This window comes from Colobus angolensis, unplaced genomic scaffold, assembly GCF_000951035.1.
Source record: "Colobus angolensis palliatus isolate OR3802 unplaced genomic scaffold, Cang.pa_1.0 Scaffold14, whole genome shotgun sequence".
Taxonomy (NCBI): domain Eukaryota; kingdom Metazoa; phylum Chordata; class Mammalia; order Primates; family Cercopithecidae; genus Colobus; species Colobus angolensis.
In genome coordinates this window covers 23,030,250-23,046,767 of record NW_012114488.1, presented here as the reverse complement: position 1 = coordinate 23,046,767, position 16,518 = coordinate 23,030,250, and the positions used below count along the sequence as shown (strand labels likewise).

At 36.3% G+C, this 16,518-nt stretch overlaps 1 protein-coding gene across 1 annotated transcript in view; it reads left to right on the top strand.

The window, feature by feature from the left end:
* Positions 1-16,518, top strand: part of ROS1 (ROS proto-oncogene 1, receptor tyrosine kinase) — a 146,568-nt gene that overhangs the window by 63,426 nt on the left and 66,624 nt on the right. The window contains exons 18-25 of the mRNA XM_011935073.1: positions 3,809-4,023; positions 4,356-4,516; positions 4,890-5,034; positions 7,181-7,443; positions 9,378-9,441; positions 9,774-9,976; positions 11,785-11,990; positions 12,880-13,166. Of these exons, the coding sequence (XP_011790463.1) occupies positions 3,809-4,023; positions 4,356-4,516; positions 4,890-5,034; positions 7,181-7,443; positions 9,378-9,441; positions 9,774-9,976; positions 11,785-11,990; positions 12,880-13,166 (1,544 nt within the window). The remainder of the gene's footprint in view (positions 1-3,808; positions 4,024-4,355; positions 4,517-4,889; positions 5,035-7,180; positions 7,444-9,377; positions 9,442-9,773; positions 9,977-11,784; positions 11,991-12,879; positions 13,167-16,518) is intronic.

Here is a 16,518-nt window from a genome sequence, read left to right as displayed (position 1 = left end):
TAAGTTCTTGGGTCCCCAGAGGGTTCATAGAAGGCTTTAGGATGTGTCAGTGCTCTGAAATTGAGGATTCATATCTTTCATCAAAATTCCAAAAAAGTCTCATAAAGTTCAACAATTGTTTTATGAAGACAATGCTGACAATATTTTTAGAATAAAAATTACTTTTTTTGGTAAGTAGAAAAACTCTAAGTCATGGAGACTCTGAAAAAGGAGTGTACGTATGTGTATATTTATCTTTCTATCTATCTATAGATATAGATTTATACACATGCATCAGTATGTATTCATATTTGTATATCCATATATATCCACATACATTTATATGCATATGCATATATGGATATAAATATATGTATATATGGAAGTGTATATGGATGTACATATATATGCATATATATGGATGTGTATATATGTGTATGCACATGGATGTATGTAGATATATATTTATGTATATATCCATATATACACACACACACACAATGCATATAAGCACATAAACACAACAAGTCTGATTGATCAATTACTTCATATCAAGTATGGTACATAGTTCAGCTGGTTTCCTACCTGTGAATCAGAGAAAACTGATTATTCTTTTCCTTAGGAGCTTAAGGTACTGACAACCTGATTGCCAAAACAAGCTGTCTAAAGTGAGATATAGACAATGTTCAAAGCAACAGTGTCCTGAAGGATCATAGTCCATTCTCTGCATTCTCTGTGTCTGTATATGCTGGCTTCTTTGAGTTTAGCTCCTCAGGCATCCACAGATGCAATGTAAAGTAGAGGAAGGAAATTCCTTCCTAAAAAATGTGTTTCCTCATCTCAAAGTTAGTAATGTTTTCTTGTATGTATGCATAGTGGAGTATAGCAGCTCCCAGTAAAATAACACAAAGGGCAGGTGCACTTTTGCCCTCCAAGTAAGTCTTGCCTTTTAATCCTATCAGAAAAAAAAGAAGTTTTACACATAGAGATTGGGATTTCAGAGTCATCTTATAAGGAGAAAGTATTTTCTAATATATAATCAAAATTCCTTCCCTTTAGTTTGGGTCAGCTTTGTCCAATACAAATATAATGCAAGTTACATATGTAATTATGAATATTCTACTTGACTCATTTACAAAAAAGTAAAAACAAGTAAACGTAACTTTAATAGTACATTTTAATATTTTGATAAGATATCAAAATGTCACTTCAATATGCAATCTGAAAAAACTTATAAAGTTACTTTATATTCTTTTTTCACATTAATTCTTGGAGGTCCTGTTTGTATTTTATGTTTATAGCGTATCTTAATTTGCAAACTGAGTTTTCATAGAAAATCTTTGATCTGTATTTAGATTTCATAAAATTTACAGGCAAAATAGTTGATTTACATACTCGTTCTAAAATACTCAAAAAAATTTTAATATATTATACATGATCCATAATATATGAATCAAATACTAGTTTTAAAATTTAGCACAAATTAATTAAAATTAAATAACATTAAGTTTTGATTCCTTGGTCATACCACATTTCAAGGGCTCAGTAGTCACATGTAGCTAGTTGCTGCTGTACTGAGCAGTACATCTCTAGTCTGTAGTAGAGATGAGATAAACTGATTGCTGTCACTCGTCATATTCTGAACTTAAGAACTGTAATTGAATTGCCCTTCAAACTACTCTTCCCTCTCCTATGTACATCCATTCCCTTTAGTTGATACAAATACAACCTATTTGAGGCACTGTGAAATTCTCAAAACAAAACTTTTATTTATATTTTTCTAAAGAGAGAAAAGTGAATGCTTTAAAATGATTTACAGAAATCACTGAAAAAAAAAATCAATCAATCACTCCAAAATGCTGAGGATAACTGAGATAGTTCTGTTTTTGAGTACTAAACAAGTGTTATAATTTTAGAAACAAGCAGATTTTTCAAGTAAAAATAATTGCAAAATTTCCTTCTATTGAGGGAAAAAACCTCTAAACACAATTTAAGTAACAGGGTTTTTACTTGAATTTCCTAGTCTGAAAAGGAGCATTTTGAGCAAACTATTGAAACTGATAAGCACTTTGAAATAACAGACAGTTGTGAGTAGTATAAAGTGAAGGACCCAGCATGCTAGAATAATAAATGGCAGGTAAATCAGATGACTAACCAAGAGTAGGAGGAAGGCATGGTTCAATGGGGAGAAACAATTCAACAGATCATGCCTTCTGGATTGATTTTCTCTGTTCATCTTGTCATGCCTGGCTGTTCATTTTGGGGTTGTGGGGTCATGGAATTGATTTTTTAAAATCCATCTTTTTATTTCTTGAGAAAACCATGATGAAATGAGATCAGCTTCACCCAGATGCAGACTTATTAGTGTTATACCCACATTTAATAGATGGTTCAATGAGAGGTTAAATTATTCGCCTGAAGTCAAACATTTAATAATTGGTTGAGCTGGAGTTCCATGCAGTTCTGTCTGTTTCTGAAGAACCCCCTACATTGCAAATTCATTAATTCACAGTGGGGCCTAGTCTCATTCAGAAATGAGAATAGTCATGTAGGCATACAGGCCATGATTTCTTCTCATCATGTGAACTGGGTTAGATGTGAGGTGGTTGCTTTAAGAACAAGGAATCTGAATGAGTGTTGTCGGGTACCCTAGAAGGCTGCCCACACAGGGCAGTGTCAGAGCAGTGATGAATTCTGTTCATAACAGAGTTATTCTGTATGCCTGGGGACTGGAGTCCTCATGGCTACCACATTTAAGAGCTGTCATTCCTGTCAAATCCGGATAAATGCTTGGAAATTCTTGCACTTTGGGTGTGTCTTTTTTTCAAATCCCTCAATGCAATAGGCATTCCTTTTTAAAATAACATGTACCTGAATCCTAACTTGCTGTCTCCGTCATGATTTATTACATCGACTGGTCTCAAAGCCCTTCTGCTTCACATCCATAGGCTAACTCCACATCTCTAGGCTAATTGATTGCATTGGTTGGTCCCAAAGCCCTTCTGCTTCACATCTACAGATGGCAAATTTATACTTCAGGCATTGGTTTTTGTGGGTCTCATTTCTGGATGATTACCTTATTTCCAGGTCCTGTAAGAACCTTGCCTCATGTCTTTCTCATGCTAATGCAAGTGTTGTAGGAGCACATAGAATAAACCAAAGATGCAATTTCTGAATTAATGAAGTAATGGGAATCCAGGTTGTGCCTTTGTTGTAGAGTATTATCAAAATCACAAGTATTTTTTAAAAGGCTGCAACCTATCTAAACACTCTTGATACTGTAATATCACATTAATAAGAAAAGCCCCCAGAGAGGAGCACAGTGCTCATGCCTGTGATCCCAGCACTTTGGGAAGCTGAGGCGGATGGATCACTTGAGGTCAGGAGTTCGAGACCAGCCTGGCCAACATGTGAAACCCTGTCTCAACTAAAAATACAAAAAAATTGGCCAGGCATAGTGATGTGTGCATGTAATTCCAGCTACTTGGGAGGGTGAGGCAGGAGAATATCTTGAAGCTGGAAGGTGGAGGTTGCAGCGAGCTGTGATCATGCCGCTGCACTCCAGCCTGGGCAGCAGAGTGAGACTCCATCTCAAAGAAACAGGAAAAGCCCCCAGAAAATTTAGGTCTATTACTTTTAAAAAATGTAAAATAAAAACCCAACTTAATATGAAACAAAAAAGACAATAATTGTTAGAAAGCGTTTTCTTTATTTTAATGTACACGAACATGCACAGATACTCACAAACACATATTCTCATGAGTATTTGCATGGACTAGCCCTTCCACCACTCCAGAAACACACACTAATTGGCGTTATGTTTTAGCAGCACTGGGGATGCCACCATCGCAGAGTTTGCAGCCTGGAGTATTTCTGAAATTTCCCAGAATGCACTGATGTACTATAGTGGTCGGCTGTTCTGGATCAATGGCTTTAGGATTATCACAACTCAGGAAATAGATCAGAGAACCAGTGTCTCTGTTTTGGAACCAGCCAAATTTAATCAGTTCACAATTATTCAGACATCCCTTAAGCCTCTGCCAGGTACAGTATTTCATTCCTGCTTTCCCTACTTCATTATACCTTTGGTTAAATAAATACTTAGGCTGAAATTTTTTTTTCTTAAGAATTAAGTTTTAAGAGGAACAAGGCTTCAGTAATTTCAGTTCATTTGCTTGCAGTGAGTTTGATCTTAACCCAAATTTACAGCCTGAAAAAGTCAGAAAAAGATGATTTTTTTCACGATATGTTAAAGAAAAGAAAAATTTTGTTTCAGTTCTAATTATTAGTAATTGCTATTGATGTTCTATGATTTCTATATTGATCAATAATCCCCAGTTTTTTCTCCTATTTCTTTTTTTTCTTTCATCCTGTAGGGAACTTTTCCTTTACCCCTAAGGTTATTCCAGATTCTGTTCAAGAGTCTTCATTTAGGATTGAAGGAAATGCTTCAAGTTTTCAAATCCTGTGGAATGGTCCCCCTGCGGTAGACTGGGGTGTAGTTTTCTACAGTGTAGAATTTAGTGCTCATTCTAAGGTATGGTGTTGGTTCTAGTGACTTTCATTTCTCAAACAGACCGTACCATCTGTGTCAGCCCTACCCACACTGATCTGTAGCATCTTGACTTAGCCAAGCCCGTCTTCTTTGTCATTCCCATAGCATTTGATTATTAAGGGTATTCCCCAGAAGACTTGTTTGCAGCCAGTCTCTGACTGGTGCTGACTGCTGTGCTGGACACACTTTAACTGGTCTGTGTGGCACAACATGGAACTTGCCAAAATTAGCACTTCCAAAATTGCAAATTATGATTCTACATGTGAACCAAAGTTTGGAGATTTTAGGTAATAAGGAATGAATGATTTTGTAATTCTCTCCCTGAGAAAATAATGTTTTTCTGTTTATATTTTAGTTCTTGGCTAGTGAACGACACTCTTTACCTGTATTTACTGTGGAAGGACTGGAACCTCATGCCTTATTTAATCTTTCTGTCACTCCTTATACCTACTGGGGAAAGGGCCCCAAAACAGCTCTGTCCCTTCGAGCACCTGAAACAGGTACAGGGGTTAAAATCTCTCTTTTTTTAAAAAAGCAGAATCTCACTTTTCATGATCTGGAATGGGTAGTTGATATTTAAAAATAACTTTCAGTTTTATAGATGTTTTTAGATTCAATATCCTTTCAATGACTTTTTGGAGACTAGAATAGCTTTATTAACATAAATATGCATAATTTATTCCAAAAGAATAGTTCAAAGATTTCTTAACAGCCATTTCATTTGATTGTAGTGATGTAGAAGATGCAGATGCATATTTCAGGTAATTTGCAAAATCTTTTATAAGGAAAATGGGCATTTAAGGGCGAGACAGTTTTCTTGGAAGGCAGACTATCCTCATAGACGAGAATTCGGAATCTTCTGTAGGTGAATAACTGATACCTAAATTTAATGTTTTGAGGAAAAGATATTTTAAAAAGGATACTAGCCATATCATTACATGTGTATATCACCTTAAAGTGTACAAAGCACATTTTTATGTATCACTCCTTTATTAAATATTTACTACATGCCTATCATTTGTCAGAAACATCATTTCATTTGATCCTCACATAGCTCTGAGACGGGCAGGAAAGTCTTATTATCTTGATTATGCAAGAAAGAAAATGAAAGCCTAGTGGCTGCCCAAATAAAATAGTTACTAAGTAGTTTAATCAAATCTCCAATCAGTCGCTTTTACAAATGTTGGTAAATGACAGGAATTTATGTAAAGCTAATACAGGATTTGGCAGGTAGTAAGAGCTTAATAAATATAGATATCCATTCCCCATTGCCTTTTTTACTGTTAAGATTATTTCAACAATATTCATCTATGAATCACACAACAGGAACATAGTGAGACATGGGCAGGTTCCAGAGCAGTTAGCATTGGATCCGGGAATGTTCTGCTTGAGATTTCCTTGGGATATCAGCTTGGTTGAATTTTCCTGTGGAAATGGACTTGACTGCATCCATCAGGGGAGCCAGTGGGAGCAAGAGTCAACAGCACTCTGCTGGATATTGGAGGCAATAAGAAAGGATGATAAGATTTGGCCTTTGCCTTTAGGAAATTTACAATATAACCAGGAAATTATCCAAATTGACCAATATTTATTAACCACTTACTGTGTGCTCATTCTATACTAGACTTGGGAGGATTTAACAAGGAATAAGAAGAGATGCTTTCTCTGATGGAGCTCATAAAACAGGGGAGAGATAAACACATGCACAGCAAATGATAGTAGATACTAGAGAGTTATTCCTGAGCAGCAGTGGCATAGAGTGAGTAGACAAGCCTATGAAGCCTTCACCTATATCAAGCTGCCTCAGGCATTCTTAAGAGGGAAGATGCCTTTGGGAAACGGAAACTTTAGTGCACCCTGAAAGATGGAGCAAGAAGAGGTATCCCATGTAAGAAGAGAAGCCTAATGTAAGAAGGCCTGGAGATTGAATAATAGTGTGAGTGTTAAACATTAGATAGCAATGTGATTGGAATGAAGGAGGGAATGAAGACCTTGCGGAGGAGTCCTAAGAGAGGAGAGGGCCATCCAGAGAGAATGACTTAGAAATCAGGCAGAGACATTTCTCCTGATTAAAAGACTGAGAGATACTGAACCGCTTGGTTTGGCTCTAGAATAAATAAGTACTTCCAAACCTTGCTCTTGGGGTACTATCAGCCTCCCCTAAAACTTTCTACTTCCTAGGGACTTCAGGGTGACAGGGCCTAGGTCTCTGATTTATGCTGTGTTTTACACCCTGAACTGGCCGAAGGCTGGTGGGACTTACTGCCAGACATCCCTATGATGACATTTTCGGCTTCGCTGAAATCACTCTGTCAGGATGAAAGTGAATGTTGCATTTTATAGGGAGAACCAGACACCTTCCATCTACACAAGGCAGAGACAAGAAAGGTGTGCTTAAATGGTAGTAGGAAGGATTTGAGTTGAAAGTAAGGAAGTCTTTCCTGTCAGTCAGATGTGCTGAAATTATCAGGATAAGTTCCTGAAGAAAGCTATGGAATATTATCTCCTGAAGATCTTTAAGAATGCAATAAATATACTGCAAATGCCTGGAATGAGAAATATTGTTAAGTTGTTTACAATCTCATTGTAAGTGGTAAAAGTCCGTCTTCTATTCTTTTCTGCTCTATCCGTGCCTCTACTTTTCAGTTCCATCAGCACCAGAGAACCCCAGAATATTTATATTACCAAGTGGAAAATGCTGTAACAAGAATGAAGTTGTGGTGGAATTTAGGTGGAACAAACCTGAGCATGAAAATGGGGTGTTAACAAAATTTGAAATTTTCTACAAAATATCCAATCAAAGTATTACAAACAAAACATTTGAAGACTGGATTGCTGTCAATGTCACTCCCTCAGTGATGTCTTTTCAACTTGAAGGCATGAGTCCCAGATGCTTTGTTGCCTTCCAGGTATGAGAGAGAAAACAGAAGATATGAGAGTGCAAACAGATTTAAAGGACTATGTTAAGAATTCTGTCACCCTGTCAATAGTTTAGGTATACTGTGATCAAAGAGGTCAAGTGGGCAGCAAAAGTAGAGAGGCAAGAGGGGATTGCTCAGGTAAAGGACATTTTCACAACTTTTTCATATTCAGGGAACTTTGCAAATTCAGAGTAAGTCATTCTTTTTCTTTTTGCTTTTCTTTTGAAGCTGTATCACGATTTTAATTTTTCTATGTTACATATTACCGATTTGTTTTACATTTTTATTGATATATATTATAGTTGTACATACATTTGAGGTATATGTGTTACTTTGATAAACAATTTTTTTCAATAAAATTACTATAGGCCTTGCACCACAGTAGGTACTTTGTATTCATTATCTCATTTGATCATCATACTATAAAGAAAAAGTTAAGTCTTTGAGAGTATCAGTCAATTACCAAAGCTGTGTGGCTGGAAAGCACTGTGCTGTAATGCTTTCCACCATTTCTTTTTGGGGAAAATAACATCTTGGGGAGGGTTTTGGAGATTTGAGTTGCCTAAGGATTTGTTTTACTTTTCATAAAATTCTAATTTAATAATTATTTTGGTAATTTGTTAAGTCCACATATACTAATCAAATAGGTTATACATAAAAGTTAAAGATAATACACATTCCTGTTTGGTAAAGATTCGGAGTGTTTTGGTAAAATAAATATTCTGGCTAAGTGTGTCTATATATAGAATATATAGTATATATATATAATATATAGTATATATGTATATAGATATATAGTTTCAAAGTTTGTTCACCTTGGAACCAGCAAAGTGATATGCATGGATATATATGAGTTTCATTTAACACAGTTTTGTACAAAAGTAAACACTACTATATATATATATATGTACCATTATAAATCATACACAGATAGTAATATATAACATATAGTAAAATGTGTTTAATACTAAAAGTATAATAAAAATAATACAGTGTTTTATTGATAAAGCACTTGGGGCTTTATATTTTGGGTCCACCATTATAGATATCAATTTTCTTTGCAGGCTATTGTACATATGCAAGGTTTGGAAATGGAAATAATTTATTACATAATAGAAAATATCTAAAAAATAAAAATAAACTGTATTGTTAGAATGTGACATAGCCCAGTGGGAAAAAATGTATGCAGACCTCAAAAGACTTGGTTCTGATGCCAGTTTCTACATATGTCATTGTGCATGAGTTACTTCCCTTTATTAGTATCCTGGTCCAGTTTCTACTCTTAGTAGTTGTGAAGATCAAAAGAGACAATGTATGTGAAACTGGTTTGAAATGCACAATCATTTTCAAATGTAAGGTTTAATTATTTTTAAAAGTTACTTTTTAAAAAGTATGGAAATTTAGTGTTTTGAAGCTTCTAGTTGTTGAATTCAAGAAAAATGGAAGTTTATCATAATTTGCACAGTTTTATTTCTGGTAAATGTTCTATGTAACTTAATTTTGAAAATAATGACCTTATTTTGTTTAAAAACATTCAATTGACAAATATATATATTCAAGCTGTATGACATGACTTGATAAATGTATACATGGTGTCATTATCACGATTGAATTAGACATTCATCACCATCCATGCTGTACATTAAATTCCCAGACATTTTTAGAAATTCATTTTTTAGCAAGAGAGATTTGTTCCAATTTCTGCAGTTTTCTAGATAAAAAATCTATCAACATAAATATAGAGCAATATTTTTTCTCTTGGTGATTTACATGGCTGTATATTAATGTAAATAACTATTTGAAACTATTAATATTGTGTATCAGGAGTGTGAAATGAAACATTTAGTAATCTCCCAGTCTCAGAACTTAATTGTTGCCACTGAGAACGCTATTGAATGCAGTTTTTGTTTCCTTTTCTTTAGGTTCGGGCCTTTACATCTAAAGGGCCAGGATCATTTGCTGACGTTGTAAAGTCTACAACATCAGGTATTTGTTTTCTAAAATCTGTGCAAATAATAATTTAGAGGCTTGTGTGTGTGTATGTGTGTTTTTTTTTTTTTCCCATTGGTACCTTTAGGGATATGAACACTGTCTCTGAGCTAAAGTTTAGGTCAAAGACATGTTTTTGACCCCAAAACATCACCAAAATATGTTTAAATAAACCTAGTGGTAGAGAGCCTACAAGGTTATCACTGAGACAGATGTATTAGAGGAACCAAAGGGAGCCTATGGACTTCAAAACTGCCTGATACTAAATCAAGAGACTGTGCTAAAGTTAGTTTTCTCATGCATATTATCTACATGTTTTTTGCTTTCAGAAATCAACCCATTTCCTCACCTCATAACTCTTCTTGGTAACAAGATAGTTTTTTTAGATATGGATCAAAATCAAGTTGTGTGGACGTTTTCAGCAGAAAGAGTTATCAGTGCCATTTGCTACACAGCTGATAATGAACTGGGATATTATGCTGAAGGGGACTCACTCTTTCTTCTGAACTTGCACAATCGTTCTAGCTCTGAGGTATTTCACTATGTAATTCTTTTGAAATAAAGGAAGTGAAGTATTTGCATATGACACTACTCAGTAGTTAAAATGACTGGAAAACGGTTTAGTCATTAAGATTAGAATGAAAAAGACAGATAATTGTATAATCATTTAGCCACACATGAATACAGACTATGTTTTGGGCAAATGTCATTCAGCACTCAGTTAGCAAATAGTTATTGGGTTTAGGATGCTGTGTTAGAGCCTGGGATATTATAGGTGAAAGTTTATAGGCTTTGCTCTTACTAAACCCAGTCTAGTATTTGTCTAACACTAGGAAGGCAGTATTGCCTAGTGATTAAGAAGGTGAGTTTTGAAATTTGACCACCTAGAATACAATTTGGACTCTACTGCTTACTAGATTTGTAACCACTGGCAAGTTATTTAACCTCTATGGTTAAGTAATATCTCATCATAGGGTTCCCATGAAGATTAAATGAGATAATCCATGTAATGCACTTAGCACAATGCCTTGGCATGTGGTAGGCATTCACCAAATGTTAACTGATAGTGAAGACAGACTAAGATAACTGCTGTGCTGAAAGCAGGATGTGGTGGAATCACAGAGAATGAACAAATAGTCTAGGTTGGCTTGGTGGTGGTAGAATGGAAAAACATCCTGGAAACAAAGATGAGCCAGGTGAAGGCCAAGGGGGTACAAAGATAGGAAAACAAAGAGACATAGAGTGTTTGGATGAGAGTGGAGTGAAAGGAAGCTGGGAAATCTGGAGAGGTGGGAGCCTGAGCCTAATGGGTCTCCTTTACTGTGCTGAGGAGGCAGGTATCATTCTAGAAGCCAATAGCAAGCCAGTAAAGATATTTAGTGGGTCATTAACATGGTCAAGTTGTGTTTTAGAAAGGCCTGTCTGTTAGCAGTGTGAATAGTGACTTAGAGAGGGTTAAGTCTGAGACAATTAGGAGGCTGTCACAGAAATCCAGGTAGAAAATGTTATGGGCCTGAGTGAGGGGATGAGCATGAAGAAAGGAGATGACAAACTGGACATTTAAAATGGGACTAGTTCAAGCTGGGCACAGTGACTCACGCCTGTAATCCCAACACCGTGGGAGGCCAAGGCAGATGGATCACTGGATGCCAGGAATTCGATACCAGCTTGGCCAACATGGTGAAACCCTGTCTCTACTAAAAATATAAAAATTAGCTGGACATGGTGGTGCATGCCTGTAGTCTCAGCTACTCATGAGGCTGAGGCAGGAGAATAATTTGAACCCAGGAGGTGAAGGTTGCAGTGAACCAAGATCATGCTACTGCACTTCAGCCTGGGTGAGAGAGCCAGACTCCATCTCCAGTGGGGGGAAATAAAAGGAACTAATTTACTGTGGGTAGTAATGAGAAGAAGAAGTCAAGGAGGACCATATTTGTCAGGATTAGCTCCTTGGGTGGGTGTTGAAAAATCCATAAAAATATAAAATGCAGGAGAAAAAGAGGTTTTGGGGTGGGTGATGAAGTCAGTTTTCTGGGATAATTCATATGGAAATGTTCACTTGGCAGTTTAATATTTGAATCAGTAACTCGTTACAGATCTTGTCTGAAGGTATAAATTTGTAGCACTGGTTAGTAGATTGCAGTTAAAGCCATGATAGTTAGAATCATTTAGGAAAAATGTGAGAAGAGGGCCCACGTTACAATGGTATACTATCCGGATTGCTGAGGTTTGGGATTACAAATGAGAAGTGCAGTAAACAAATGATATGGGTGAATATAGAAAAGTCTTCAAATAAAAAAATAACCACTCTCTTCTTGGCTGTGTTCTCTACCTGTTAAGCTTTTCCGAGATTCACTGGTTTTTGATATCACAGTTATTACAATTGACTGGATTTCAAGGCACCTCTACTTTGCACTGAAAGAATCACAAAATGGAATGCAAATATTTGATGTTGATCTTGAACACAAGGTGAAATACCCCAGAGAGGTGAAGATTCACAATAGGAATTCAACAATAATTTCTTTTTCTGTATATCCTCTTTTAAGGTATATAAATGCAAATATCTTTTTATATTGCGATGAAAGAGATAGAGACATATTTAATGGAATGTCTTTGATTTAGTAGTAGAAGACAATTATGGGAAAATAAGATGCTTAGGGCTCTTGGCCCACTATATTATAGTAAGTAATTCTTCCTGTAAATTAGGAGCCGCAACCACAAATATGTAAACTTAATGCATACCGACAATTTGACTAACACAGTTAGGCTAATTACCTAACAGGAAACAATAGCAGATTTTTATACTAGTGAATGCAATAGCATCATCAGTGGGCAAGGACAAGAAGAGGATTGAGACGGTGGCAAGAGATGAGCAGGAACAGATGGGCAGCATGTCTTGCACAGCAAAAGTTATTCTGTGCTCATTCGTCTTAGTTTATCTCATATCCTCACAAGATGAGCTTTAAAGTCGCCTTTTAGCACCTAAGTAGCAATTTCCCAGGCTGGAAAGATGCATTTCTGTTTGTGCCATAAGCATGGGGATAGGCTATTTTGAAACTAGATCATTAACTAGTATTAAGAAGCAGAAACAAACATGAGAGGAGCGGAATAGAGATGGACATTGATGAAAATTATGCAAATACATTTTATATTTCAGTTATTAAGTGGGCCTTTTAATATGGCACCTAAGGTCATTCTGTTCCCAGACTTTAGTTGTAAACACATCTATTGAGAAATCATTGGAAATGCTACAAGTTAGACTTCTTGTGAATTCTGCCATCTCAGAAAAAGGTTATTGAAAACTTGACCATGCTGTCTCCAAAGGCTCCATTTGTCCTCACAGTCATTAGGAATGGTTGCTCTGCATTAGAAACGAATGTTTGAAATGATGTATTTTACTCATTAAGTTGGGGGGACTTTTTTTTCCCTCTATAGTCGCTTATATTGGACAGAAGTTTCCAGTTTTGGCTACCAGATGTTCTACTACAGTATTATCAATCGCACCTTGCATCGAATTCTGCAACCCCCAGCTACAAACCAACAAAACAAAAGGAATCAATGTTCTTGCAATGTGACTGAATTTGAGTTAACTGGAGCAATGGCTATTGATACCTCTAACCTAGAGAAACCATTGATATACTTTGCCAAAGCACAGGAGATCTGGGCAACGGATCTGGAAGGTTGTCATTGTTGGAGAGTTATCACAGTACCTGCTATGCTTGGTAAGATGCTGATATATGTGCACAGATATATTTGTTAATAAGAGCAGCTCCTTCAATTGCATTTAAAAAGAGCTTGCATTCCCCATATACTCAAAAGAATATACACATGATATTTGCTCTGTACAATGCCAAGTGTTCTTATAGAATTCAAATCAAGTTATTTCCAGGAAAATTGTATGCAGGCATTCACATAATTTTCTAAATCTGTGTTTTAAAAAATTGTAATTAATAATACAGCTACAATTTAATGATCTTAACTATATGTTCTTAGCATGTACTAAATGCATTATTTTATTTAATCTTCATAATGCCTCAGTGAAGTAGGTACTAATATCCTCATTTTACTGATGAGGAAACTGAGGCTGATAAAAGTAAGGTAACTTTTCCCAAGGGCCACAGTTAGTAGAAGTTGAAACTGGGTCTAACTACAGCATGCATGATCTTCCCCCTATCCTAAATTATTTCCACTTTGATGATCCCATAGGTTCCACTTTCAACATGAATTGGTCAATACTTGGGTCTATCTGTTGAAATTCAAATGCTTGTAGAATAAATATTCGAAAGTCTTTTTTTTTATTTTTATTTTTATTTTTATTTTTTTATTATACTTTAAGTTCTAGGGTACATGTGCATAACGTGCAGGTTTGTTACATATGTATACTTGTGCCATGTTGGTGTGCTGCACCCATCAACTCGTCAGCACCCATCAATTCATCATTTATATCAGGTATAACTCCCCAATGCAATCCCTCCCCCCTCCCCTCCTCCCCATGATAAGCCCCAGTGTGTGATGTTCCCCTTCCCGAGACCAAGTGATCTCATTGTTCAGTTCCCACCTATGAGTGAGAACATGCGGTGTTTGGTTTTCTGTTCTTGTGATAGTTTGCTAAGAATGATGGTTTCCAGCTGCATCCATGTCCCTACAAAGGACGCAAACTCATCCTTTTTTATGGCTGCGAAAGTCGAGTACAATTTGGAAGTCTCCTAATTAGGAGTAATTCAACGGAAAAAAATATATACTCTAAATACCCCATATACTCTTAAAATTACTCTTCATTGCCCAGTGTGGTAATCACTAGCCACATGTGGTTATTTAAGTTTAAATTAATTGAAATTAAGGCCAGGTGCAGTGGCTCATGCCTGTAATCCCAGCACTTTGGAAGGCCGAGGTGGGTAGATCACTTGAGGTCAGGAGTTCGAGACCAGCCTAGCCAACATGGTGAAACCCTGTTTCTACTGAAAATACAAAAATTAGCTGGGCATAGTGGTGCATGCCTGTAATCCCAGCTACTCAGGAGGCTGAGGCAGGAAGACTCACTTGAGCTCAGGAGGTGGAGGTTGCAGTGAGTCAAGATGGTGCCACCGCACTCCAGCCTGGGTGACAGAGTAAAACTCTGTCTCAAAAAAATAAAATTAAATAAAATTAAACAGTTAATCTCTCAGTCACACTAGCTAAATTTTAAGTGCTCAAAAGCCACAAATAGCTAATGGCCACTGTGTTGGACAACATAGGTATAAAACATTTGCATCATCACTGAAAGTTCTATTGGTCATTGCTGGGTTATACAGTAAAGTTTTGAAATTGTAAATATGTGTGTATGTGTTATAATTGTACATAGGTTTTGTTGACATGTAAACCAAGACCTTTTAGAAACAATTCCTATGTTTAGAGGCCTTTTAGAAACAAGACCTTTTAGAAACAATTCCTATCATTAAATAGATTTAATGATAGAGGTAATGTTTTGAAAGATTCCTCCTTAGGTATGTTACTTGTTTCTGTTAAACCTGTGACAAAAGCCCTTTCCTTGATCAAAATGTAGTTATGCTCCTCTAAGTCCTCTTATTGACTGTGCCTCAACCTTAGTCTTCATGTGTCCATCCTTGCTGAGTTCAGTTTTAGCAAGAATCCTACAAAGTCAGTTTAGAGAGAACCCCCTTTCTCTGATACCCGATCAAATTCTTCATTGCCCACCCTTGATGGACATTGGTCTGACTTGAGTAAGAATCCTGTTTGGGATCTTGGCCTGCCTTTAGCAAGAATCCCATTAGGCTAATTTAACAAGGATTGCCCTATCCTGGATGCCATCTCTTAGTATTTCTCCACCCAATGACTTCCTCACTCAGTTTTTTGGCTATAAAAACCCCAACTGTCTGTTACGTTGCATATTTGTCTTTCCTAGTGCACTATTGCTCTTGTCTTGACCAAAGTCTTTCTTACCATTTTAACAAGCATCAGAATAATTTTTTCTTTAACATTTGATACACAAGACAGAAGAATTATCTAGTAGATCATTATATATGTATAAAGTTGGTCAGTTTTTCATAAACCTGTAATTAAAATCCTAAAATTAGAAAATTAGAAAGATTTTAGAGATCATTTAGATGTTATGATGTTGTAAGAAATTTTTCCTTTAAAAAGAGTCATGCTTAAACAACTGTTTCTTTAAAAAACCCTGCTACTTTGTAAGGAAGTCTGTTTAAGCTTTTGGACAATTCTGAACATTAGATTTTTTCTTCTATTTAGCCAGTCTTCTCTTCATTTCTCCCATTCATTAGCCTTAGTTCTTACCTCTAAATTTACAAAGAATAATTTAATCACTTTCCACATGATAGCCATTCAACTATGTAGAGATAACTGTTGTAGCTCATTGTAAGCATTTTTTTTTTTGAGACAGGATCTCACTTTGTTGCCCTGGCTGGAGTGCAGTAGTGCAATCATGGCTCACTGCAGCCTCCATCTCCCAGGCTCAGGTGATCATCTTGCCTCAGCCTCCCAAGTAGCTGGGACTACAGGTGCACACTACCATGCCTCGCTAATTTTAATATTTTTTGTAGAGATAGGGTCTTGCTATGTTGCCCAGTTTAGTCTTGAACTCCTGGGCTCAAGCCATCTGCCTGCCTTGACTTCCCAAAATGCTGGGATTACAGGCATGAGCCACCATGCTGGAAGCAAGCATTTTCTTTGGAGGAAAAATTCAAGTATCTGCAATTGCTCCCCAGGCAATGTGGCATCTAAATCTTTGCCCTAGTCACCCTCCCGTGATTTCATTTCAGCTAGTTAATATTCTCTTAAATATTGCCCCCATAAACACACTTCACTCTCAATGTGTTCTTATCAGTGAAGGGAGACTCTAACTATGAAGGTCTTCTTTTTGCTGTAGCCAAAAGTGGAATCAGATCTTTAGGATATCTGCCATTGAAAGACCATAGTCTTTTCCACATTCATTATTATTAAGCCAGATCCCTTTCATTTGTTCATTTACAGAATTGATAGGAAACTTAAATTTAGGATTTTACATTTGTTCTTATCAAATTTGAATCAATTTCCTGATTCTGTTGTGATATTTTTGAA